We start from the raw sequence: 27077 nt of genomic DNA on the forward strand, positions 1-27077 counted from the left end.
TAATATTCATAATTTAACGTGGGGGGGAAGTACAATTTTCATATGATTCCATGACACTGGGGCCAAAGATTCTTAAATGTAAAGTGCCCTCCTTAGAGGGAAAATGAGTTCTTGTGAAAGAGGGTGAATTTGTGAGGGGGGGGGCAGAAAAACACCCAGAGTGGCAAGAGAAATGCCAAACAGGGATTAATGGGGACAGGTGCTCAGCTCTCTCATGTGATGGGGTGGAGGAGGAGGGGGCATTTTAAACAGCAGGGTTAAAACAGCACATCTAAAGCATCTGCATTGTGTTTTGATCTGTCACAAAAACAGCTCCATTTGCAGAAGGAATCATCCAGTCCATGAAGTTTAATGGTTTCCCTTTGAAACAGTGGCAGCTTTTCCAGCTTTTCCAGCAGGGTCTCTCTGGTTTCCTTCCAGGGGAGGGATGAGGGTCCTTCCCAGCTCCTAGTGCAGGGAAGGAGACAGGAGGACACAATGGGATGGGCTTTGGCCACCCCGTGTGCCTTGTTTTGAAAAGCCAGGTGTCTACTAAGCAAGGCAGGAGCCTTCCTTGAAATGGAAAATGTAAACCTTCTCCCTCTGAATTATTGTAATTTTGAAATTAAGGAGATCTCAGCCAAAGATAATGGAATATGGATAACAGTTCTTTAATAGGAAAACTAAAAACACAAATGCAATAGTACAAACAAACAAAAAAAAGGGCTGACAGGTCAGAACACAACCTGGCAGCCTGTGGGTCAGGGTGGTGGCACAGTCCCATCCCATGGGGGCTCAGCCCTCCTGCAGTGCCAGCTGTGCTTCTGCTGGAGCAGGGATCCTGCACAAGGGGGGAGTTTTCCTCTGCAGCTCCAGGGCTGTGGAGATGGGCCTGCTCTTCCTCTGGGAATGCAGGGCAGGAGAAAGCTGCTCCTCTGGGAATGCAGGGCAGGAGAAAGCTGCTCCTCTGGGCATGCAGTGGGCAAAGGCTGCTGTGCTGTTCCAGGCTCAGATTGTATCCAGGTAGGAATGCTTGGCTCCTGCCCTGGGCGGAGCACCTCCCCATGGGATGCTGGAATTTGATCAGCCCTGCAGGGACACTCAGTGGCCATGGACAGCAGAGATCTGCTGGAGGGAGGATTGGCTGTGGGAGAGATAAAGAAAACTGCCCTATGAACAGAAGATAACTGCCCCACCTCTGACAGATGGTGAATAGAATCCCCCAAACCATATCTTACAACCCAGGACACCATCCCTGCTGCTAAATCCAGCACAGTAATCCTCATGGGTCTGCTCTGCTCTGCACACACTGGGGTGCACGTGCACGTCTGGGCAGGTTTTATCCCCACCATGCCCTGGCCAAGCCCTGCCTGGGGGCTCTGAGGCCCCTGGGTGTCTCTGGAGCTCTGTGCAGCCCAGCTGCAGCCCCAGCAGCGCCGGTCCATTGATTACCTGCACGGCTCATCAGCCCTCTCCAACTATTCCCCACGGTTGATCAGTCAAGTCATTGACAAGTTAACAGCTTTGTTTACTTCTCCCTCTCGCTTCTGCAGCCAGTTTGTTCCAATCACTGTGCTGAGAGAAAGGCTGTTTTGATTGGTTTCTCACCCAAAATGAACCACGGTGGGTGCATGGACTGGTGACATGGCTTTAATTGTCTCACCTGGGAGAGAGAAACCTTCTCACCCCATTTCTTTCAGTTCCTGTGCCTTGGGCAGCACAGACCTGACCCCTGGGTGTCCCTGATAATCTCTCCTCCTGTACCCCAATGCTCTCCTCAGAGCTGAACTCTCACTGAACATCTTCAGGTGTGATTTGGGGAGCTCTGAGTAGCCCCTCATGGATTTTCCCCACCCACGGGACCTGCTGATGGTGAGGAGGAGATGCAAAATCCAGGCACCGCCCTTGAAGACTGCAGCTGATGAGCAATCAGGCTTATCCCAGCCTCCTGGCTTGGCAGGAGTGGGAGCACTGGAGCCGAGATGAGATGGAAAATCAAGCCAGAATTTTCCTCTGCAGTGAGGTGTTATTATTATCATCAAAATCCCGGAGTGTTTAAAAACAATCCAAACCCAGTAGCAGCAACTGCTGCATCGTGGTGAGCGCAATCAGACACCAAACATGTCCTTGTTAGGGGTAAAAGTCTGAAATTTGGGGAAAGGTTGCAATCTTTCTCCCTGTTTATTTGTTTTTAAAAATAAAATTTTAAAAAATAGGCAGAAGGAGATGAGCAAAGTTGGCATCTCTGCATCTGAGCTGCGGCATTTCCACCATTAGAACTCAAGGTTCACTTCGTGGTGGAGCCAAGATCCCTAAATTGGGATAGAAAGGTTTGGGAAGAGGTGATCACTGCAGCAGCTGTGTGTGCCTGGAGGTTGGTCAGGATGGGAGCTGGAGGCCTGGAAACATTTCCTCAGGTACAGGAGATACAATACACAAGGAAATACCTGTCCATGTGCTTTCTTCCCCTCTAGTCAGCACAGACAAGGCCACATCTCAAATCCTGTGTCCAGTTTTGGGCCCCTCACTACAAAAAAGACATTGAGGTACTCGAGCATGTCCAGAGAAGGGAATGGAGCTAGGAAGGGGCTGGAGCACCAGGAGAGGCTGAGGGAACTGAGAAAGGGGCTCAGCATGGGGAAAAGGAGGCTCAGGGGGGGCCTTCTGGCTCTGCACAACTCCTGACAGGAGGGGACAGCCGACAGGACAAGAGGAAATGGCCTCAAGTTGCCCTAGGTCAGGTTTAGGTTGGATATTAGAGAAGATTTTTTATGGAAAAAGTTGTTAGGGATTGGCACGGGCTGCCCAGGGCAGTGATGGCATCACCGTCCCTGGAGGTGTTCAAGAAACCGTGTGGTGGTGGTGCTTAGGGACAGCCCAGGGTTAGTGTGGCCGTGGCACTGCTGGGTCAGCAGCTGCACTGATGATCTCAGAGCTCTTTTCCCAAACAATTCCCTGGCTCTGTGATTCCACACCCCAGCCCCCGTGCTCGAGGGCCAGGCAAGCCTCAGCCAGAATCCTCAGGGCTGTGAGCTGGATGAAACCCAAGCTGGAAGGAGCAGCCGTGTAATTCAGATGGGGAGAGGTTACCCAGGGCCTGCTGCTGATAAATGACCCCACGCTCAGAGGGGGAGGCGGAGGAGCCACACAAGCCCCACACGTCTTCATTAGGCAGGGAGAAGAGGAACAACCCCATACATCACCATTATGAAAATTTACCCGTAATAAAGAAATAATTTGCGCGATGCATCACGCCGCAGCCGCGCAGGGGGCACCGCGACACCGCTCGGGCTGGGAACCTCACTCCATCATTCCTCACAAGGCCGGCACTAGCAGGAGCCATCCATTGTCCCTGTCCCCTTTGGACCTCCAAAGGAGGCCAGAATGTCAGCCTCAAAACAGCACCTCCTCCCCGTGGAGGTTACCAAGGCTCTGGGGCCTCGGGGGATTTGGGGTGGTGCTCAGGGCATCCTGCTGGGGACAGCTCTCCTGTGAGGGTGAGAGGAGGGGACTGTCACAGCACACCCTAGGAACTGAAGGCACTGCTGGCAATAAAGCAACAAACCCCATTCTCTGAGCAATTTGTAGCAATTAATAGCCATTCCCAGGAATGAAATGTTAATTAATTCTTTCCCTGAGCCATGCATTTATTTAAGGTATTTGTGGGTGTTCTTGGTACTTTTATTAAGCAATTAAAATGCGTCCAAGAAAATATTTATCCATTTTAAGTAATTCTTAGTAAACACGATTTATATGGCAAGCAAGCACTTTATTTTGCATTGTTAATTAAAACCGACGACACACTCCACTTCCCCGGGTTATTCGCCACCAGAGCAGCCTCGCTGCCAGGAGTGCTGGTTCAGAGCTGCTGGCAGCTCCGAAATCCTCCCTCAGAACCTGCAGGGTGGATTTGTGCAGTGCTGGATGGGCGTTTCAGAGCCCAGAGAGCCCCAGCAGCCCCTGTTAACCCCAGGAGTCCTGTGCTGCTCTAAGGAGCCGTGGCCTGATGGAGACCTTTCTAAAGAAGATTTTGTTGAGTCCTACAGCTTTGCCAGGGCTGGGAAGTCAGGAGTTTGTTCCCACGCTGGGTGTTGAAGGATTACAAGCCCTTGTAGGGCAGACAGAGGGAGGTGTTCGCTCAGGTGAGCGTGGGCAGGGATGAAGTGCTCGTGAGCAGGGATGTTAGCAATCCACAGACTGACACCCTGTGGGCTTTGCTGTGCTCTCACTGGGGGCATGGGGAGCTCTTCGGGAAATCCACCAGCCTGGCAGCCCAGCCAGAAACAGAATTCATGGAAAAAAGGGATGGAAGTGCCGGGTAAAACCCCTTGTGAGAAGGAGACAGCTGAGCATCCCACCGAGAGCCCGGCAAGAGGCACAGGCGTGCCATCCCAGCTTGGGGAAGGTTTCCTTCAGAAACCAGAGCAGCAGAAGGAAAAACAGTAAGACATGAAAACCAAAACAAAGCCCCAGAGTTGTTTAGGAGCTGACAAATCCCAGACTGTCCTCTCTTATTTGCTTGTGTGTACTCTTAGCTGGGAAGCAATCGATGGAGTCAGAGAAATGCTATCTCCCTGAAGAATGTCTCCTTAGAAAAGTTCTTCCCTCCCTCTTCAGTGTTAAAAGGACTCACTGCAGGTATTCTATTTTTTGTTCATTCTTTAATCACCGGTTTTCAGTGCTGACTGTAATAACCCCTTTGAAACTTGGATCAAAATATCTCTTTCCTGGTTGAAATTTGTTTTCTTCCATCACCCGAGCAAATTCAATTTGCAGAAGATACTGAATTGGGAGGCACCTGGTACTCCCTCCAGAAAAGCCAGAGGAAAACAAAAGCACATTAGAAATATGAGAAAGGAAACAACAGAATGAAACCCAGCCCACAGGGGAAGAAATGCTCATCTGGGGACACAGACTGAGATGGTGCTCGGTGAAAAGAAATGAAGATGAGAAAATGTGCACATCTCTGCCCTGGAGCCAGGCTGGGAGAGCTGGGGGTATCCAGGCATGAGAAGACAAGGCTTCAGGGAGAGCCAGAGCCCTTCCAGGGCCTGAAGGGGCTCCAGGAGAGCTGGAGAGGGACTGGGGACAAGGAATGGAGGGACAGGACACAGGGAATGGCTCCCACTGCCAGAGGGCAGGGGTGGATGGGATATTGGGAATTAGGAATTGTTCCCTGTGAGGGTGGGCAGGCCCTGGCACAGGGTGCCCAGAGCAGCTGTGGCTGCCCCTGGATCCCTGGCAGTGCCCAAGGCCAGGCTGGACAGGGTTTGGAGATACCTGGGATAGAGGAAGGTGTCCCTGCCCATGGGACAAGATGAGCTTTAAGGTCACTTCCAACACAAACCCTTCTGGGATTCTGATTATATGATCTGCACTGGTGATTTGAAATGGGATGGTGGGATCAGAGTGAATTTAGGGCTGAGTACTCCAAAGGTGTCTGTCAGTGGTAGAGGGCAGGAATTGAATACCCCCCCACAGTCACCCTGTGGGGACCACGCAAGAGCCACAGGGGCACTGGGAGAGGTCCCACAGCATCCCCTCTGCCTGTGCTCCCCTTCAGCCTGGAGAGCCCAAGGCAGTCACAGAAACAGGTCCTGTGGGCAGGGTCCCCACGGGCAGACCTCAGCCCTCCCCTGCCCAGCCCTGCCCCTGCAGTGGAGTCTGGCCAAGGATGACAATCAGCACCAGCAGTGGCAGGCGAGTTAGTGGCCAAGTCATCCCAGGAGAGACTGAAACAGGTAAATTTATATAGTCTGGAAAAGACCCTGAGTGGCATATTTGCAATCTATAAATACCTTCAAGGGAACAACATAAATGAAAGGAGCCCCTGATCTCCAGGCTGGCAGGACCAGGAGCCCTGGCTGGGAGCCAGGCTTGCTGCAGTACAGCCACAGAGACAGGAGGAAATCAGAGAGCTTCAGCAGTGGAGGTGGTGGATGGGGCTGCAGGAGCATCCTCCCCTCTTCTCTGCTCCATTTTATTTGGTTTCTGTTTATAAATAACAACTGAATGGTTAATAGGTGAGCAAGGCACGTTATGGGCTCGTTGAAACCCTCAGTAAGTTGCCTTCTGGCTGTCCACGAGCTCATCACGGGAAGCTTTACAAGAGGGTTATCAGCTGCCATTATTAAAAACCAATTTGACATTATAAAAGATCCATACTGCTCGTTCAGCCACATTGATTTAGCCATGTTAAGCCTTGGAAAACTGGAGCAAGAACCTTGATCTCTGCTGAAGCATGAAAAATTGTTGTTTGTGACACATCAGGAAATCCAGTTTTGCAGCAGCGATGGGTTTTGAACAAATCCATAAAGCACCATGCCACGGTTGTTGGGAAGTGTTTTCCCAAGCAGCTGCCATGTCAAACAGCTCTTGGAAACCTTGTTCTCTGTTTTGCAACATCCAGAAGGATCTCATCTGAGCTCTGCCCAGCTCAAACCCACCTCCAGACACTTCTCTATCTGGTTCCAATTCCTGGTGCTCTCTGGGAATGTTGGGAGGATGAACTGCAGGCAGGTGCAAGGACGTGATCCCACAAGTCACTTTTGTCCTCATCTCGAAGCCTCCTTCTTGTCCTTTGCACAGCAGGGAAGGTGGATTTGTGCAAAATAACCAGGGAAGTGCCTGGAACAAGAGAAGCTCTGGATTGTCCCAGAAGTTTGTTGCCACACCCTGTCCCATTGACTGCTGAAAGAATGGCTTCATGTACCTGCTGCCTCCCTTGAGCACCTGAGGAGCAGAACAAGACCCTCCAGAGGCTGGAAAATTGCTCGTGGCTGGGAATCTCTACAAGGACAAAGTTGTAAAAGGAGCTTAATGGAGCAGAAATATTCCCGACAAAGAGCATGGGGCATTTCCCCATTCACCAGCTGGAGTTTCCCTGTCACCCTTCCTTCCTTCCTTCCTTCCTTCCTTCCTTCCTTCCTTCCTTCCTTCCTTCCTTCCTTCCTTCCTTCCTTCCTTCCTTCCTTCCTTCCTTCCTTCCTTCCTTCCTTCCTTCCTTCCTTCCTTCCTTCCTTCCTTCCTTCCTTCCTTCCTTCCTTCCTTCCTTCCTTCCTTCCTTCCTTCCTTCCTTCCTTCCTTCCTTCCTTCCTTCCTTCCTTCCATCTGCAGTTCCTGAGGTAGGAGTTCAGGTCTTTTGGACCAGCAAACCAAACAGGAGATGTCAGGAGCATGTCTCCTCTCCACCCCACAGGCTGTGCTAGGCTTTGGGCACAGGTGCCAGAGCTGTGGCAGATGCCCCTGTCCCTCTGCTGCCCCATCCCCTGTGGCAGATGCCTCCCACAGCGGGCAGCAGCGTTCCTGTGGCAGGGAGGCAGCAGGGCAAGGCGGATCCGTCGGGAGGCAGGGAAGCAGGATGCTGAGGTCAGCCTTGCCTGGATGAGCTGCTTGGCTTGGGCTGCAATCCCTCCGGGAAGAGAAGGGCGTCACCAAAGCACCGCTGCCCATTCAGACCTTCGGAGCAGCACCTGGAAGGCTCCGTTTGTGCAGGATTTTCCATATGGGACCTCCCTCATTAACACACGAAGTGCAGCCCTAGAAATAAAACCGGCATCTCCTGATTAATTATTGGAGGGGGAGGCGAGGGAGGCAGGGGAGGGAAGCTGAAGTGGCCAGTCAGCATCTGTTAGAAATGTGAAGATAAATGGAAGGCGAGGGCAGGTCAGAGCATACAAATCACTTCCATCCCCTGGGAACAGCTCTCGGAGCGCTGTGTCACCACGGGGGAGGCTGAGCAGGTCACTGGCAGGAGGCACTGAGGTTCACAGCAGCAGGTGCTCGGGGAATTGGCTCTGGCAGCACTCAGGGTGTTCTCCAGCCTGGCAGGGACCAGCATTCCGCTCTCTCTCCAGCCCCACTGAGGCACGTCAGTGCCTATGGACCTTCAGCAGGAGCTCCCTGCAACTCCAGTTGTCCTTGGCCGCCTTTGGGGCAGCATTGAAGCAGTGGGGAGCCATGGCAGAGTGACAGGAACAGGCAGAGGGAAGCAGGAGACTGCTGGGAGGACCAGGAGCAGATGCTGCTTGCCTTGGAGGGGACAGCTTTCCCCAAAGCCCCCCACTGACCCCGTGTGGGGAGAGCCTCTGCGGCTCCTTCCTCTCTCCAGAGCCAGCTCCAGGTGCCTGCATCTTTCCCAACCCATCCAGCACAACCAGAAGGGCAGCCCCAAAACAACAAGGCAGAGACTCCTCAGAGAAACCCTCTTCCCTCCAATTTACCTGTCAGTTGTTTGGGGGGGGATTATTATATGGTTTTTTCCCAGGCTTTTTTTCCCTTCCCCAAAGAGTGGCTGGAGCTTCACGCCGCCTGACAGCATCTCCCGCCTTTCCCACCCGTTCCCCAGTGGCAGGTTGCCAGATGGTGCCCCATTAGGTCACATTTGCTCATTGTTTGGCAAACAGGGCTTAATTCAAGTGCTGAGTTGACAGCTTGTTCTCCAAGACAATTTGCAACTTGCAGTGTTGCAAATGCCAGCTTGGCTTTTCGGGAAATGTTATTTCAGCTGCCTTAAAGGGATAAAGTTCTCTTTGACTGAGGAAAGAAAAAAAAAATAAAAAAGAAGAAAAGGGCCAAAGCAGGGGGCAGCAGAAAATGTTTTTAGTGGTTTTGATGTGGACCAGCAGTGTTGTTAGCAAGCCTTCAGGAAGGGACTGTCATTCCCCATCAAGTGGACACCCTCCATGTCCCATTCCTCCCATCACTGAAGTCCTTCACAATCCTAAAAAATGAGGTGTGTTCCCAGGGAAACAGGGTAATAGAATGTTGGTTTCTTTTGGAAAGGTTTCTGTAGGGGTACAGGTACACATCTCTCTGATGGCTCCTCTCCTCTCTGTGGCTGTAGTCCCTAAATCCCCACGGAAGGGGACGATGCTGAGAACAAGTTGATGTTCCTTCTGAAGTCAGGGCCACTCTGGGCGTGCTGCCCCAGCACTGTGACAGCTGCACGTGGACATGGCAAGAGACACAGAACTGCACCACAACAATGCTCTGTTTTCTTCAACAGGTGGGCAAAGAAAGGCCAGGTTATAAAGGAAGCCTCCGGTGACTTCTACGAAACCATCGTGGACCACACGTTCTTCTTTGAGCCCGTCTCCTGCGAGGTCACCAATGCTCTGGGCAGCACAAACATCAGCAGGACCGTGGATGTCTACTGTGAGTAACCTGTTGGCTTCAGTTCCAGGCTCAGCAGAGCTGCTGGGAATCAGCAGAAGCAGACAGAGCTCAGTCTGACTTGCCCAGGGTGGCAGGACTTGCTGGGCTCTCCTGCAGCTCACGTTTTCTAAATGCTCTGGAAATGCTGTGATCTCCTCGTGAGCTCGCGGGGTGGTCACTGGGAAGCTGGTCCCTCTGGAGCTGCAGCAGGCACCTGCCTGAGGCTTTTCTTTGTTTGGGGCCCATCAGGATCCAGCACTGCTCCTGTGACCGGTTTGGTTTGGGGGTGTCTGGCTGGCTAGCCCGTCGCTGGCAGTAACTCCAGTTTGCTCTGTGCAGTTGGGCCCAGGATGGCCACGGAGCCGCAGTCCCTCCTGGTTGACCTGGGCTCGGACGCCGTGTTCAACTGTGCCTGGACTGGGAACCCCTCCCTCACCATCGTCTGGATGAAGAGAGGCTCGGGCGTGGTAAGAGCTGCTGGGGCAGGGGCACGTCCAGGGCACGGGGGGCTGCAGGACCCTTCCCATGGAGCAGAACCTGCCTGGCCAGGGAGCTCCTGGCTGATGAATGCCGGCTCCTCCAAATGCAAAGGGGTCCTAAGAGTGGGGGAATTCATTTAGTGACGATGGACAGCAGGGTTGAACCAGAGCAACACTTAACACCTTGCTGATGGGAGCAGTTCTGCAATTCCCCTGCTTGTGGAGCCTTCTGGGATGGTCTGTGTGGGATGGACCTTCATGGGAGGGACCTTCATGGGATGGACATTCCTGGGATGGTCCTTTCTGGGATAGACCTTCATGGGATGGACCTGCATGGGATGGTCCTTCCTGGGATGGACCTTTCTGCCCCCCAGGCCTGGGATCTCACACCCCTACATGTTCACCCCAGCACTCCCTGCAGTCAGCTGGAGCCTGCTCCAGGAAGGAGTGTGGATCTGTCCCAGCAGACTTCTCCACGTCTCTTTTGTGCTGAAAATCCTGAGCTTTGCCAATCATAATCACAGCTCAGTCAGGCTGGGAAGCAGGAGATGCTCTGATCCCTCCTTACAGCCAGGAGGGCTGAGCAAAGCCACAGGAAAAAGCTAAAGGAGGGCTGAGATGTGAAACTCATTCAGAAACACGCACAGGTTTGGGTTTGAAACGCATCTCCCAGCTCCACCTGGGCAGATCTGTGCATGGGGGAACACTGCTGTTCCAGCTCAAGGCTGTAACTGGAGAGCTGGACCCCCGCGGAGGGGCTGAGTCCTCCCTCCTCTGGGGACACTGAGGCATTAACTGCTGGGCTGCTTTTTCCAAACCATAATGGCCTTGGTGAAGGCCGTCTCCTGGGAAGACGGGAGAGCTGATGGCTTGAATCAGCAAAGGAATCCCAGTGGGTCAGTAGTTCCTGGGTGGCTTCCCTTCCCACAGCTGCTGTGGCTGTTTCTCTTAGTTATCACTGCAGGCTCTCACACACAGATTGTTGTTCTGCTGCAGGAGCTGGGAGCAAGGGCTGCCTCACCCTCCTGCTCCAGTCCAGCCCCCATCAGGGCTTGCCTTTGCTATCCAGCAGTGCCCAGGCACAGCCCCCTTCTCCCTTTTTATCTGCCTCTCTCCAGCTGAGTTCCATCACATTGGAACTTCTTGGAGCAGAATGAAGGAGAGGATTCTGCCCTTCCACTATGCCCTTATGAGACCCCTGCAGTGCTGTGCCCAGCTCTTCTGAAGTTCTGTCCCAACTTCAGAAGGACATGGAGCTGCTGGAGTGAGCCTGAGGAGGCCAGGGAGATGCTCCAGGACTGGAGCCAGGGTAGGAGAGATGGAGGTTTCCAGGCATGAGAAGGAAATGCTCCAGGGAGAGCTCAGAGCCCCTTGCAGGGCATAAAGGGGCTTCAGGAGAGCTGGAGAGGGACTGGGGACAAGGAATGGAGGGACAGGACACAGGGAATGGCTCCCACTGCCAGAGGGGAGGGAGGGATGGGTGGGATATTGGGAATTAGGAATTGTTCCCTGTGAGGGGGGCAGGCCCTGGCACAGGGTGCCAGAGCAGCTGTGGCTGCCCCTGGATCCCTGGCAGTGCCCAAGGCCAGGCTGGATGGGGCAGCCTGGAATAGGGGGAACCCTGGATAGGGGAAGGTGTCCCTGCCCATGGCAGGGGATTGGAATGAGATGTGTTTGAGGTGTTTGAGGTCTCTTCCAAGCCAAACAATTCCACAATTCTGTGACTTCAGGACAGACCCTCCAGCTGATGCAGCCCAGCAGAGATGGTTATGCTGGTCACCAGAGCCACCTCCACCTCCCCAGAGGGATCCTGGCGGAGGATGGCAGAGGATGCTGCTTTGTAAAGTCATCAGCACCCAGCAATCCCAGTGGGATCTGAGATCATGGCTGCTTCTTCCCCAGCCCGTCTGTTTTCAGAACCAGGTTGAAGTCCCTCAAGACTGCCTTCTTTTCTCCTTTTTTCACAAAAAGGAAGCAAGTCAGAGACCAAAGAGAGGTTGAGGCCAAGTAAACACAGGTGTTTTTATGGCTAACTTGCAATCGATGCTAACACAGTGGGTTTAAAAGGGATCTGACCCTCTGTGCCTCTGCCTCATGCCAGGTTAGGGCTGAGACCCCCACCTTGCTACAGAGAAACCCAGATCCACATCCAACCACTGCATCAGTGCTGATTCCTGGAGCTGTGGGAGCAGCAGAGCCAGAGGCTCACCCAGCTGAGGAAGAAGAGAGCTGATGGGCTGTGACCTACAGAGCCCTGGGGGAGAAGGCCAAGGGCAACTGGAGGAGTTTGCTCCAGAAACCAGTCTCTGTTTGAGATCTGCCATGGGTTTTTTTTTCAAACCCAGCAGTGCCAAGATCCTGCTGACAGCCTCAGCCAGATCCCTCAGCTTCTGTGCTTTTCCAGGTTTGATAAAACTGCTTATTGCACAGCAGGGCAGGGGAGCAACAGTCAGCCAGTCCATAGCAGGGGGATGGCCAGGGCCAGCTGAGATTTCCCTGGGTACCCAGACCCTGTTCCAAGGTGTCTGCCACCTCTGTCACCACTTCTGGGCTTAAAATCCCTGAGTCAATCCCAGCAGCCTCCCTTGTGCCTGTGAATGTGGAGGTGCAAGTGTGGAGTGCGGTTCTCTCTGAGGTTTTTCTGCCTGTGTCACTGAAGCCACCAAAATTGCAAAACTGGAGTTTGTGAAAGTTCAAATTAATAAGAAGAGGATTTCTAATTTCACCCCAAAACACCTGTGGTGTTTCTTTAGTCTTTGGGCAACAGCAGTAAGTGATATTTCCATGCAATGCCAGACTTTGGGCTCATCCACTTGGCTTTCCCAAGGATGCTGAGGAGCTGGTGACTCAGCTCTTGTAACTCAGGTCATTTGTTTTGTCTGTAACTTCTCATGGCCCACCTGAAAGCCCCCCTCCTCTCTTTCAGGTGCTGAGCAATGAGAACAAGCTGGTCCTGAAGTCAGTCCGCCAGGAAGACGCCGGGAAATACGTGTGCAGAGCCGTGGTGCCGCGGGTGGGCGCGGGGGAGCGGGAGGTGACGCTCACCGTCAACGGTACCTCCTGCTGCCCTCTGCCATTCCTGCCCTCCTGCTGCCCTCTGCCATTCCTGCCCTCCTGCTGCCCTCTGCCATCCCTGCCCTCCTGCTGCCCCTCTGCCATCCCTGCCCTCCTGCTGCCCTCTGCCATCCCTGCCCTCCTGCTGCCCTCTGCCATCCCTGCCCTCCTGCTGCCCTCTGCCATCCCTGCCCTCCTGCTGCCCTCTGCCATTCCTGCCTTCCTGCTGCCCTCTGCCATTCCTGCCCTCCTGCTGCCCTCTGCCATTCCTGCCCTCCTGCTGCCCTCTGCCATTCCTGCCCTCCTGCTGCCCTCTGCCATCCCTGCCCTCCTGCTGCCCTCTGCCATCCCTGCCCTCCTGCTGCCCTCTGCCATTCCCTCCTGCTGCCCTCTGCCATCCCTGCCCTCCTGCTGCCCTCTGCCATTCCCTCCTGCTGCCCTCTGCCATCCCTGCCCTCCTGCTGCCCTCTGCCATTCCTGCCCTCCTGCTGCCCCTCTGCCATTCCTGCCTTCCTGCTGCCCTCTGCCATTCCTGCCCTCCTGCTGCCCTCTGCCATCCCTGCCTTCCTGCTGCCCTCTGCCATTCCTGCCCTCCTGCTGCCCTCTGCCATCCCTGCCCTCCTGCTGCCCTCTGCCATTCCCTCCTGCTGCCCCTCTGCCATTCCTGCCCTCCTGCTGCCCTCTGCCATTCCTGCCCTCCTGCTGCCCTCTGCCATTCCTGCCTTCCTGCTGCCCCTGTGCCATTCCTGCCCTCCTGCTGCCCTCTGCCATTCCCTCCTGCTGCCCTCTGCCATCCCTGCCCTCCTGCTGCCCTCTGCCATTCCCTCCTGCTGCCCTCTGCCATCCCTGCCCTCCTGCTGCCCTCTGCCATTCCCTCCTGCTGCCCTCTGCCATCCCTGCCCTCCTGCTGCCCCTCTGCCATCCCTGCCCTCCTGCTGCCCTCTGCCATCCCTGCCCTCCTGCTGCCCTCTGCCATTCCTGCCTTCCTGCTGCCCCTGTGCCATTCCTGCCCTCCTGCTGCCCTCTGCCATCCCTGCCCTCCTGCTGCCCCTCTGCCATCCCTGCCCTCCTGCTGCCCTCTGCCATCCCTGCCTTCCTGCTGCCCTCTGCCATTCCTGCCTTCCTGCTGCCCTCTGCCATTCCTGCCTTCCTGCTGCCCTCTGCCATCCCTGCCCTCCTGCTGCCCTCTGCCATCCCTGCCCTCCTGCTGCCCCTCTGCCATTCCTGCCCTCCTGCTGCCCCTCTGCCATTCCCTCCTGCTGCCCTCTGCCATTCCCTCCTGCTGCCCCTCTGCCATCCCTGCCCTCCTGCTGCCCTCTGCCATTCCCTCCTGCCTCCCCTCTGCCATCCCTGCCCTCCTGCTGCCCCTCTGCCATCCCTGCCCTCCTGCTGCCCCTCTGCCCCTCCTGCCCTCCTGCTGCCCCTCTGCCATTCCCTCCTGCTGCCCCTCTGCTATCCCTGCCTTCCTGCTGCCCCTCTGCCATCCCTGCCCTCCTGCTGCCCCTCTGCCATTCCCTCCTGCTGCCCCTCTACCGTTCCTTCCCTTATGCTTCCCATTTGCCATTTATTCCTTCCGGCTTTGCTTCCACCATTCTTTCCTGCTCCTCTTCTGCCATTCCTTCTAGCTCCCCCTCTGCATTCCTTCCCTCCTGCTCTCCTTCTGCCATTCCTTCCTTCTTCCCTTCTGCCATTCCTTCCTGCTTCCCATTTGCCATTCATTCCCTCCTGCTCCCCTTCCACCATTCATTCCCTCCTGTTTCCCTTCTGCCATTCCTTCCTGCTTCCCTTCCACCATTCATTCCCTATCCCCATTCCCTTCCTGCCTTGATCCTGTTGCTCTGACAACTCCTGTTCCTAAATTATCCCCTCAGATACTTCCTTTTGGAGCAAATCCCACCCCCAGTTGGATCGGAGATCCAGGCAATTGGAGTAAAGTGGATTTTTGCATTATTTTGCCTGGAAATGCTCAAGTTAAAACAAAAAAAAAATCAACATTTGCTCAGCCCCACACAGTTCCTTATTATCAACAGGGGTTTATTGAGTAGTTGGGAGCTGGCAGCTTTAAATCTTTAATAGATTAATCTTGCAAAACCCTTGCAAGGTCGGAGAATGCTGTTGTCTCTATTGTACACCTGGAGAGCTGGGAATTGAGTCTGGATCCAAGACCAGCAGCCTAATCACACTCTGCAACCCACATGAGGATAGCTGTGAGGATTCCTGTGAGGATACTTGTGAACACTCCTGCCAGGATTCCTGTCAGGATTGCTGTCAGGATACCTCCATGGCTGCTTGGGGCTCATCCAGCACCGTGTCAGGATGTGCCCTGCACTCACAGCCACGTCTCTGGAGTTTAGTGATGCCCTGGCCAGGACCTTGCAGCAGCTGGTAACAAATTTCAGCATAAATAAGGCAGGGAAAGAGCCAGGCAGGCTGCAAATGGTGTAAGCAGAGGATGAATTTTGCATTGTCTCTCACCTGACAAACTGGCAGGTTTCACTCCCCCCTCACTGTCACAAGAGAAGAACATAAGCAGGAGGCAGCTCAGGCAAGCATTGATTTCAAACACAGATAATGCAGACGGTGGATGCCCCAGTTCCCTGGAATCATTCAAGGACACGGCTCTGAGCAACCTGATCGAGGTGAAGATGTCCCTGCCATGGCAGGGGGTTGGACTGGATGACCTTTAAAGGTCACTTCCCACCCAAACTCTTCCAGGTTTCTATAATCCTGGAAAAGGAAGCCAAGCAGCAGGGGCTGAAAACCAACCACTCCCTCGACTTGGACTCAGCTCCTCGGTGCCTTCAGTCTCCTTCCCCAGCAGCTGCTGGGTTTTAATTACAATTAAATGAGCTCATGGAAAACAAAGCAACAAATTAGCACGAAGAACATGCTCCTTTCCTGACACCTACCAGGCACAGGGATGCCCTGAGAGCAGAGCAGAGCTCCCCACAGGCTCGGGACATTTGGAGTGTGCAGCACTGGCTGGAAAAGTTTCCCTCCAGCTACTTTTGTTTTTTTCCTCCAGCTTATGCCTGGGGAAACTGATGGGGAGCAAATGAAATCCATGCATGGGGTTCACTGCTCAGCCTTGAGCATCTGCCAGGAGCTGACTGCCTGCACATCCCATCCCATGGGAAGTGCTGCCAGGGGCTTGGTGCACCCCGAAGGTGACAACACTGGGACATGTCACTGCAGGTATTGGACCAAGGGAGAACCCCACACCTCCAGGTCAGGATGCTCACCTGGCCCTCCAGGAGAGGAGAACTGAGCCCCTGAGCAGCACTCCCACATCCACCAAGAAGCAGGGCTTGGCAGCCTCTCCTGCAGCAGGAGCAGCGTTCCAGCTGCAGAGCACAGCACAGTGTGCCTAATCCAGCTAATGAATTCTGCTGGAAGCCTGTTCTGATGTAATTCAAGGGAGAAGTTGAATGCCTCACATTTTGAAGTGATTTTAAATCCAGAGGGTGATAAAATTGTCTATTATTACCAGATGCCTCCCTCTGTCACAGAAAAATCAGGCATTGAGAATTTGTGTTCTGGGCTGGCTGCACTGCTCCTGATCAGGGCACCTGGACTTTTAGGGGGCTGATCCATCCCACCGAGCACAGAGATCCCAACTGAGGGATCACCCGGCCCACTCTGAGCCTGTGGTCCCACCCAGCCCATCCATTCCCAAAATTATCCAAAATCATGGCATGATGATGGTGAGTAGGAGAGCATCCTCTGCCCTCCCCACCCAGCCTCATCAGAGAGGGCTGTGGTTACAGAGCAGCCCAATCCCATGGCAGAGCCAAGGCCACCAGCCTGCAAGGAAGCAGATAGGATTCAGAGCCTGGTGAGTGGGAAGGAGGATTATGCAAAGCAGCAGCATTTGGCCGGGCCAGAGCAGCAGAGGCTCGAGGGGAGGGAGGAACTTGGTGCCATCATAAATCAGCAGCAGCTGGATTTACAGCCAAAGCCTCTCAATGCTCTTGACTGCACCCAGCCTGGTCACAGTCCCACCCCAGCAGAAGCACCCCAAGGTCACCTTCACAGGCAGATCAGCAGCAGCCCCTCGGTCACTGCACCACCCGGGCTTGGCAGGGGCTGCTGAGCAGGGACCACCACCCCTGCCCACCTTGTTCTGCAAGAGAGGTTTGTTGGAAGGGCTGGACAGCTCCAGGTGACTAATTTAGGATGTAATTAGCCTGGGATTCACCCCAAAGAGGAAGCTGGGCATGCCTGAGAGCTGGGAGCAGGGCAGGGGCTGAGCTGCCGCCCTGCTTGGTCAGGAGCACATCGTGGTGTCAGGAAATGCTCAAGGCCAGCTTGGAACAACCTGACCTGGTGGGAGGTGTCTCTGCCCAAGGTAGGAGATCTGGAAGGAGATGGGTTTTAAAGTCTTTTCCAACCCAAATCAGTCTGTGGTGTTCCTTTGCAATACCAGGCAGAACCAGCCATCCCAGGACTTCTGCAGGAAGCAAGGAGTTAAACAAAACTCTCCTGCCAAATCATTTTGAGTGCCTGGGAGAAAGGTTCAGATGGACTCAAGCAGACTGGAGAAGCCAAGGCCATCCCATCCTTTCATTCCTGAAGGCTTCCACCTCAGACTTCTCTTTTGTGTGAGCCGCCAGGACCTCACAAATAAATTGGCACCGAGGTGCTAAAAATAACCTCCACCAATAGCTCCATCATTTATATCCATAGCAACATTGCTTAGAGCCTTTTCCCTGCCTGTGGGCTGTCTCACACTCGGCGCTGAATGCCAAGCTGGAGATTGGCAGCTTTCATAAGGAGCCAGAGCCTGGTGGAGAATCAAACACCAGCCCTGAATGCGAAGAGGCTGCAACTTCATGCTATTATTTCTGGGCATGTTCATCTCACAAATAGTCTTTAGTCATCCACTATTATCATGATGATAAGCCTTCTACTCTGAACTCCTGAAGCAATAATAGAAGCCAAAGCCATTGGCATTTGTGCCATTTAAAATCCACTCGCCTTGGGGAAAATGATCCTTTTAATGATTATTAAGCCATTTTTCTCTAGCATCACCCAGTCTTGGAGCACTTCCAGAATTTATAAGTAACATACAACCATCAAAATGGAGAGGAGATGGTTCTTTTTATTACTGTTTAGGTCTGTCCTGCAGATCCCATCACTGCTCTTGCCTCTGCTGGCTTTGGAATCATCAGGTGGGCAGGAGCATCAATGGCCTCAGCAGGCTCCTCAGGCAAAGCAAGGAGTCACCTCCACTGAGACCCTTGGGAAAGCTGAGCTTTCAGCAATGGATAAACAAGAGCTCACACCTTGGGATCGTGCCTAGAACAACATCTTGAGCATTTAGAGAGAAAAACACAACAAAGTGTCTTTTTTTTTTTCCCTCTTTGATCAAAAAGGGCACAAGTCTCCACTACCGTACTGCTATGTCCATTACAGCAAAACAAGTCCTGACCTTCACGCCCAGCTCCTGCTATTCCTGATGTTGATGGCAGCTCCCTTCCAGTAGTAATTTCCTGAGCTGCCAGAACCGTGGGCACTGGTCAGTGAATTGTGCTACAATGAGCTTGTTTTCCATCCATCTCCCCTTGGAGCAGTGAAAGGGACCAGGGACAGAGCTGTGCCTCAGTGGGAAGTGTGTGGGTAATGTGCAAGTTTGGTGCAGGAAGGGGTTATTGGGACAGTTCCAAAAGGCAGCTGTATGTACAAATGAAATCCATGAAGGATTTAGCATTTTGGGACATTTTTGTGCATCCATAAAATTTATAAATGGGTGATTTGGATGAGAGTCAGGCAGGAATACCCAGGCAAATGTTTCTTCCCACTTTACTCCAAATCCCTAAGACTTTTTTTGAAGGAGCAGGGCAGAGAGGTGAGGGAAATGGGAAAAAAATCCACAAGGCTGTACTACTGATAAACTCAGTGACGTACTCCAAATCACGCATGGCAACCCCAAGTGAAGACCCAAAGTTCCAGAGCTGGAGCAGGGGGAGTTCTGACAGCCCCTGCCATCCCTCTCTCCCTGCCCTGCAGCCCAGTTGTTGCCGTTTTCTCTTCTGCCAGCAGCAAGCCACTCATGGAAATGCAAATCTGCTTTAATTAAGGAGGTTAATAAGCAGCAATTAGGATCCCAGCTCATGTGCTGCTCCCCTGGGGCCATCAGGGCTGTTAGAAGAGTGAGGGACACACCACACACTCTCCTCTCCCATCCCTTTTCTCCCAATCAAACGACGTTCACCAAGGCAGGACAAGGACATCTCCCTCCCAAGCTGGTGTTTGGCTCAGGAAGAGCCTTTCCTACCCTCTCTCCTCAGCTCCTTTCATGACCCACATGGCACAGGAGAGCCCAGCTGATGGGCGTCGAGGTTTTCCAGCAGAAACTCCTCCACCACATCTTCCTTAATGTCCTGGAGAGCAATTAGTTTAGTGGTTGCTTAATGAATCTGGGAGGGCACAGAAGAGGAACACCAGGTGGGATGGGATCCTGCTTTGCTCCTGCAGCAAACAGCCCTTCTCAGGGGCCAGGCTCACCAAGGAAATAGGAGCAGGACCCTTTACACCAGGGACTGGGGTACAGAGATGGGGGACCCTGGTGCTTTGTGGGGCCTTTGCAAAAACCCAGCAGAGCCCAAAGCCTCCACTCAATGTCCTCCATCACAGGAGGTGATGGGGCTGTTTCTCCACCCCTGCCCTTCAGAGATGGACCCCAACACCCATCCAGGGCTCCCCTAACACCCCCCATCCCCAGCAGTCCCATGGGGTGCCAGCAGCCTCTTGTGTCTCCACAGGGCCCCCCATAATCTCCAGCACGCAGACCCAGCACGCCCTGCACGGCCAGAAGGGGCAGATCAAGTGCTTCATCCGCAGCACTCCGCCGCCAGACCGGATTGTGAGTATCACCCTGGGCACGGCGGGGGCCTGGAGCACCCCGGGCTGCCCCGGGCTCACCCTTGTACTTTGTAATGGTTTTGGTTTTGTGTCCCCTTATTTTATAAACCATTTTTCCCAAAAGGTTTACCCCTCCCTTTATCAGTGTAGTCCCTCTCCTTTGTTGAGATCATCCCCAAATCCCTGCCCTGGGTCTCTGTCAATCACTCAGCATCCCATTCCTTCTATCTAGAACTTTCAGTCCAGGTCATTGAGTGATTAGTCAGAGGTCAGGGGTCAACCTCCCAAGTGCTACCCCATACACTACCCCAAGTATCCATTCCCTAAGTGTTCATCCCTGAGGTTTCTTTATTGGTCATCAAAATTATCTACTTTTTGGTTCACACCTCCCTTTAAAATGTAATCTTGGCTCCTCTCCCAGGTGCTCTGAGCAGGAGGCCCCCTGAGGTGTGGGAGCTCCCAGGAGCTCAGAATAAAACCTTGGATTAACCCCTGTTAAGAGTTGGCCCTTTCATCCTCTACCAATGTCTCTAGCGTCTCCTCTGCTGCAAAGGCGACGAGCCTGGCTGCCTTCGGAACCCTCAGGGCACGAGAGAGTGTCCCCCACTGTCGGGGCTGTCCCCCCACTGTCCCCCACAGCCAGGGTTCCTGGGGGGCTCCCAGAGAGACAGAGACATCACCCCTCTCTCTCTCGGCAGGCTTGGTCCTGGAAGGAGAACGTTCTGGAGTCTGGGACCTCCGGGCGCTACACGGTGGAGACGGTGAGCACAGACGAGGGGGTGATCTCCACACTGACCATCAGCAACATCGTCAGGGCTGATTTCCAAACCATCTACAACTGCACGGCCTGGAACAGCTTCGGCTCCGACACGGAGATCATCCGGCTCAAGGAGCAAGGTGGGCACTGCTGGGAGCTGCTGGGGCTGCTGGGCAGCGGGAATTAGCGCCTGGCCGGGTGTGAGAGTGGGGACACGCTGTGACAGGCAGGAGGTGCTCAGGAGAGCTCTTGGGATGCCAAAGAGGCAATTAGGAAGGACGGTGACAAGGCTCCAGCTGTGCTAGCTGTAGGATTGCATCCTTAGGGCACATGTAGGATTGCATCCTTAGGGCACATGTAGGATTGCATCCTTAGGGCACATGATCTTGGTGAAGGGGCAGGAGCAGGGACAAGCCCTGGTAAGGTATTCCTGCTTTTACCTGTCCTGCTAAAGCCAGAGGGCACGGGCTGATCCTGCACCCCTTGCTCCCTGTCCCACAGTACAAGGTGATGTCACTGCCCAGGCTGGAGGATCATTTATGGCCTTGGAGAGACAGGAGTGGCTGCTCCCAGCAGAGCCCACTGCTCCACGGTGATGGGAGTGAGCGCAGGAAGGCATTTGGACTGGTGGCAACTCTCTATCCTGGCCACCAGCCACAATGCCAGCATGTCACACAGGGCTGGGCTCGCACACCCAGCAATTCCCAGGGGATGGCCAGGGAAATTCCACTCTCGGGGCTCTCCACAGCAGGGGAGGGAGAAGGCTTAGCTGTGAGGAATGCTCAGCTCCTGGAGGAGCTCCAGTTCTCCTCTATTTTATTAAATGCCAGGGCAGGCAGGTGGATTGTTCTCATTAAGCCGTGATTTATAGGCAAGGCTGGCGTCCAGATTAAATCAGAGCTAAATGAACCCCTTAAAATTAGCCTTGGGCTTCTTCCAATGCAAACAGAGCCAGTGGTTTTTCCAGGTCGTCTGCCAGTCAGCAGGAGTGCTCGGCGGCGAGCCTGGGTCCCGGCGGAGGGTGCCGGGCAGCCGAGCTCACATCCAGGCGTCCCTGCTGGCCAGGAGAGTGGACAGCCCTGCCCGGGCCAGGGGACAGCACAGGGTGGCACAGGGGACATGACAGCACAGGGTGGCACAGGGACAGCTCTGCCTGGGCCAGGGGACAGTGCAGGGTGGCCCAGGGGACATGACAGCGCAGGGTGGCACAGGGACAGCTCTGCCTGGGCCAGGGGACAGTGCAGGGTGGCCCAGGGGACATGACAGCGCAGGGTGGCCCAGGGGACAGCCCTGCCCAGGCCAGGGGGACAGCGCAGGGTGGCCCAGGGGACAGCCCTGCCCAGGCCAGGGGGACAGCACAGGGTGGCCCAGGGGACAGCCCTGCCCAGGCCAGGGGGACAGCACAGGGTCCCTTCACGGGGCCAGCCCCAGAGCAGAGGGCTGAGCGCTCAGGCAGGCGGCGGTGGGCGCGTGGGCTGTGCAAGGCTGTGGACACTTGCTTTATTTTCAAACAGGTACGGAAATGAAATCAGGAGCTGGTATTCAAGCAGGTATGGAAATCATGAGCTGACGGTGAATGTGAATTGTCCCCAGCCATCTCCACACCTGAGGGCCCAGCGTCCTCCTCCTGGCCCGGCAGCTTTCCAGAGGGCAGGCAGGGCAGGAAGGGGTGCAGGGAAGCTGCAGGGCAGTGACTGGGGCAGGACTGGGAAGCTGGAGTGGTCCAGTCCCCCTGTGCCACCGACCCACTCTGCAAAGCAGCACTTTCTTTGCCCCAGCTCCCCAGTCACTGGAAGGGGGATGCTGTTGCTCAGCCATGTTTAAAATGTTGCAGAAGTCCCACAGAGTGCTACTTTGGGACAAAAACAACGAGGGAAAAGTACATGTTTCCAGGGTCATTTGCAGACGTCAGTTTGACTCAGCATAGCGAGAGAGTGATGGCCAGCATCCATTGGCACCAGAGCAGGTCTGGATGGATCTTGTGGCAGATCTGCAGGATGTGCTGCCCTTGTGGTTCCTCATCCTGTGCCCCAGAGCAGAATTCCTGGGGGAGCCAGCAATCTGCCCCTCCCTCAGCTCACCCACCCCTGCAGGAGAGTTTACCATGCCCACCATTCTGTCACAGCCCCTTTGCAGTTACCTTATCCCAGCCCAGGAGAGCCCTGGACATTCTCCCCACCCCATTCCCTGCATGGTTCTTCATCCTCTTCATCCCCATCACCACCTGCTTCTCTCTGAGCTCTGCCCTGCAGATCCCATTCCCCAGAGCTGAGAGCCAGCCAGCCCTCCCAGGCTCTCCAGGCTCCTGTCTCTCCAGCCCCTTGCTCCATATTCCCCTGGGAAGGCTGAAAAAGTCCCGTGAGGAGCTACCACTGTTGGCAGGAGCAGTGCCTAGCAGGTGGCCTCAGTGACTCCTGTTTTCTTTGTGCCATGGCTCAGCTGCTGGGTTGGGGGATGCTGATTTTAGGGTGAGCTTCTTGGGGCAGCTGCTGCAGCTGTTCCCTGAGCTCCTGCAGAGGGCTGAGGGGATTTGCCTTTTCACCACCTGGGCACTCCCAGAGGTTTGGTGGTGGATTGGTTCAGTGCCACCTGAGTCATGCCACCAGTGGCCCAGCTTGGGTGACATGTGACACATCAAGGGACCAGCAGGCCCAAGCAGGAAATCCATGGCCAAGCCACATCAGTTCTATTTTGATCAAGTGTGAGCAGAGCCTAAACTCAATCAGCACCACATGTTTATCACCCTGCAGCTCCCAAATCAGGGCTCAGGACCCACAGCCATAGCTTAAGGGTACCATGAAGTGGCTTTAGAACCCCCCTGTCCCATTTGGGACAGGTAAACAAGGATTACACCCTCTGCTGACTACACAGTGGATGCTGGTGGAATGAGAACTGTCCCCAGTCCCACCAGCAGGGGTGTGTCCCCCTTGGGAAGGATGAAGGGCACAGGTGAGATCTGTGGTGTCAGGTCCAGGATGAAATTCGTGCCCACCCCCAGCTCCACACCTGTGGGCAATGGGAAATGGTTCCTGTATCACCCAGTCAAGTGACAATCCCTGGGCTTTGCTTCTCAGCAGGGTCACCCCCTGTGTCCCCAGGGTCCAGCAGCATTCCTGCCCCCATCTGCACAGACCTCTGAGGAGAACCACCTCTCTGAATACATTTTCCATAAATTCATCCCATCCATTTCCAAGGCAAGGCCTCCAAGGAGAAAACACCTTCCAAGGAGGTGTCCAGGGAATTTTTGAGGACACACTCACCCACCTTATCTGGCCATCCCAGACAGGGTTATCCCCCTTTTGGTTCACAGGATCCTACAGAGTGTTTAGAAAGAGAAGGAATGGGGACCTAGAGATACCTGCAGCTTTAGGGGAGAGGGTCTTTGGGATGGAGCTTTATCATCCCAGCCAAGGAGGGCAATTTGTGGTACCCACAGCTGTGGTGTCCTACAGTGAGTGCTCCCATCACTGCCCCTCCGTAATCCAACCCAACATTCACTGTAAAGGCAGAGCTGTGTCTGCAGGAACTGGAGAGACAGAGCAGGGAGATGAAAAGGCTTTGGGCTCCAAATCTGACCCTCTCACCAAAAATGTGATTTCCCATTCCACCCTCCCTACACCTCACAGCTGCTGCCAGGGCCTGCGTAGATAAATCAGCTTTGCTGCCTGAGCCACAGCCCAAAATGCCTCCCGGGAATTTGGTGACAAAGTTCTTGTAGGCAGAAGGATGTGAGGGTGCTCTGCCTCCCACACATCCCACCCCGCAGTGCTCAGCCCCAGCATGGGCCATCCCTCCTGTCCCAGTCTTTGTAACACCCTCAGGAATTTTGGAAAGATGACAGTTGATAAGCCACAGGAGAAGGCAGGAAATTGGGATATAACATAGGGAGGGGCTGTGAATGATGACTTGGGTTAAGTCATCCATCAGCCTGCTCGGATGCCATTTCTCTTTCTTTGTAATATTAACACACAGTCTTCTTTTGCACTTCATCCTTTAGAGAAGCTCATCCATTAACCCACAGGGCACTAACAAGAGCAGTTGCTAATCCGCTCCTCTGGCTCCCCCAGGGTAAACTGAGGCACAGAAGGAGCAGGGCTGTACAACCTGCAGCATCCCACGGGCAGCCCGTGCTGACGTCACCACGCAGGGATGGGGGAGCAGGGAAGGAGGCCCCAAAACCCTCCCCGGGCTCATCACTGAGCCTCTTGCCAGTAGCCAGGGGTGGGTCGCTGGGGGAAAAGCCCCCTCTGTGACCTTCAGGCAGCTTCACGCCTGCTCTCCTTGCTCTTGCAGAGTCGGTGCCGATGGCGGTGATCATCGGGGTGGCCGTGGGGGCCGGCGTGGCGTTCCTGGTGCTGATGGCCACCATCGTCGCCTTCTGCTGCGCCCGCTCCCAGAGGAGTAAGTGTCACCCACAGGCTGCACCCCTCTGGGAGGGCTGGGGGGAGAACTCCGGGGAGGGGGTGGAGCAGGGAGAAACCGGAGCCTGAGTTTGCCGACACGATTTACTGGATTTACTTCTCCACACAAGCTGCTTCTCCTGTTGGCCTACCAAGGGTTTGCTGCAACCAGCAGCCCGGTGGGAAAAGGGAAGCGTTTATGGAAGACATGCCAGGGTAACTGCTGATCCCTCTTAGCAGCTCAGGAGGTGTGCAGGGGACCTCTTAATCCCTCCCTTGGAGAAATCCTGAGGTACAGGAGGGAGAGGCATCCTCACTGTGCCATATCAGTGCTTAAAAACCCTCCACAGTTCTGCTTCTGTTTTAATTCCAATTTTCCTGACATGCATATTCCTGGCAGGAATGACAGCCAGCAGAGGGGTTTTTCATGGGACTTGTGCCTTCTGGAGTGTGGCTGCAGTGGGAATACAAGTTAAAGTGACATTAGAGACGCAGGTAGAGGAGGAGGAGCAGGAAGCAGTGCAGCATTGTTTGGCCTCATTAAAAAGATACCGGGAAATTAAAGAAGGATTGTTGGCTCCGTGAAAAGGCACCAAAGCTGGAGGCAGAAGAGTGTGATTGTCTAGAGCATTCCAAGCCTCTGGGGAGAGGAGGAGATCCTTGGCGCTGCTCCCGGCTCGCGAGACGCGTGGTACGGATTCCAGGATGCCAAACTCCTCACGTGTGTGCCAGAAAACCCAGTTGTTGTTCTTTTATTTTCCCCCCCTTGATGGTTTACAAAGCCATCAAAGACACCAGGCTGCTTCTGGATTCAGTAAGGACACACAACCCCCCACTGCAGAAATGTGTTTAATTTTCAGCGTGATAATGATGCCTCTCCCTGTTTTATCCCTTTTTTTTTGAACTCTCACAGCCTCCATTAGCAAGAATTAATGAATTAAACAGGGGAAGTAATTTATCTTGCTTTTTTGGGAAGGATTGCTGATGGACAGCACCCATGACCAGGCAAGTTTGGTGTCATTTGGCAGCAAGAGACAATGCAAGCACCTGAAGGAAGCAGGGCCAAGCCATGTTCCCATGGCCGTGGGCTGTTTTTTCCCCAAGCCCCATCCTTCAGAGAAACTGAGAGCGTGTGGTTCATTATTTCCCTCTCGTTTGATGGAACCAGATGGTGCAGGGCTCTTTACAGGACACACAATTTCACAGGAATGCCATGACAACAGATCCCAGACGTGGTGGAAACGCCAGGATTTAGACCCTCACAAGCTGGAGGCATGCAAGGATGGGCTGCTCTTCAAGGGGAAAGCCAAGAGGGGACAAGGCCATCCCAGCCAAATGCCTTGTGTTATCTATCCCATCGGTAAATCAAGAAGAAGAAGCATTTTCCTCATCAGGACTGGGAAGACAGGTTCTGGAAAGAAGGCACTGGGGACATGGTGGCAGGGTTTGAAGCCCCTTTTCTCTGGTGCTATCCCATTTAGAAAAGGTTTTTGGGTCTCCAATACACCAGAGGCTGCTGGGCCTGGGAGTGTTCCCTGCTCTGCTGCTCCCCTGGCAGTGTGATTCCCTGGGGAGAGGTCAGCAGCATCCCCAGGCCAGGACAGGGGTCCCTGTGCTCCTACAATGCTTCTTTGCCATTTCACTTGGGGATCAGAATAAGTAAGAGATCACCCAAGGGATCAGTGAAGATCCCTGCCCTGATCTCCCTTGCCTCCCCAAAACCTTGTGGGAAGGGAAGAGCCAGACCAGCTGGGGACAGCAGCAAATCCAGAGTGCAGGTGACATTCCCCAGCCTGAGATCCATGCATGGGGTGCTGGTGGCACTGAGACCACTCAGTTCCCCTTCACCTGGCTCTAAAAGCCACTGGAAGCTGCCAAAACAGTCTCTCCTTGGGTTTGGGGGGAACTGGAGCTGAACCAGAGCCCAGGGACACTCAGGGTGCAGAACTCTGCCAGGTGGATGGGCTTTTACCCCAGTTTTGAGGTGCTGATGCCAGCTGAATGCTGTGGCCACTGTCTCCAGTGGCAGGAGGGTGGGAACACCAGGCTGCAAGGTGAGGAAAGGAATTTCATCACTGTTAATGGTGTGCCATGTGCAGAGTTATTACAGAGATCAGCTCGGGAATGATGGGACTGACAGAGCACTTGGATAGCAGGAGAAGGACTCATTTCCTGCCAGGATGACTTCAGATTCCTCTCCCAAGACAAATACTGGAGCGTTGTGCCATCATTTATAACCACAACCTGGTGCAGGCTGCAGGAGCTGTTGTGTCGAGGGGACACAGTGACCCAGCAGTAACTCTGGAGAAGGAATCTCCCAACCCAGCCACCAGCCACAGCTAACAGCAATGGGGGAGGCAGTTCCTGACCGTGTTTTGGGAAAATGCA

General features: G+C 54.3%; 1 protein-coding gene across 3 annotated transcripts in view; it reads left to right on the top strand.

Moving 5' to 3' along the window:
• Positions 1-27077, top strand: part of KIRREL3 (kirre like nephrin family adhesion molecule 3) — a 368136-nt gene that overhangs the window by 331770 nt on the left and 9289 nt on the right. For 2 of the 3 annotated variants that reach the window (XM_064398046.1, XM_064398048.1), the window contains 7 exons: positions 8987-9135; positions 9475-9602; positions 12541-12667; positions 19433-19533; positions 20231-20429; positions 21804-21839; positions 24583-24690. In XM_064398046.1, the coding sequence (XP_064254116.1) occupies positions 8987-9135; positions 9475-9602; positions 12541-12667; positions 19433-19533; positions 20231-20429; positions 21804-21839; positions 24583-24690 (848 nt within the window). The remainder of the gene's footprint in view (positions 1-8986; positions 9136-9474; positions 9603-12540; positions 12668-19432; positions 19534-20230; positions 20430-21803; positions 21840-24582; positions 24691-27077) is intronic. The other variant, XM_064398047.1, reaches the window with a different exon arrangement.

This window comes from Passer domesticus, chromosome 23 (genome assembly GCF_036417665.1).
Source record: "Passer domesticus isolate bPasDom1 chromosome 23, bPasDom1.hap1, whole genome shotgun sequence".
Classification (NCBI taxonomy): Eukaryota; Metazoa; Chordata; class Aves; order Passeriformes; family Passeridae; genus Passer; species Passer domesticus.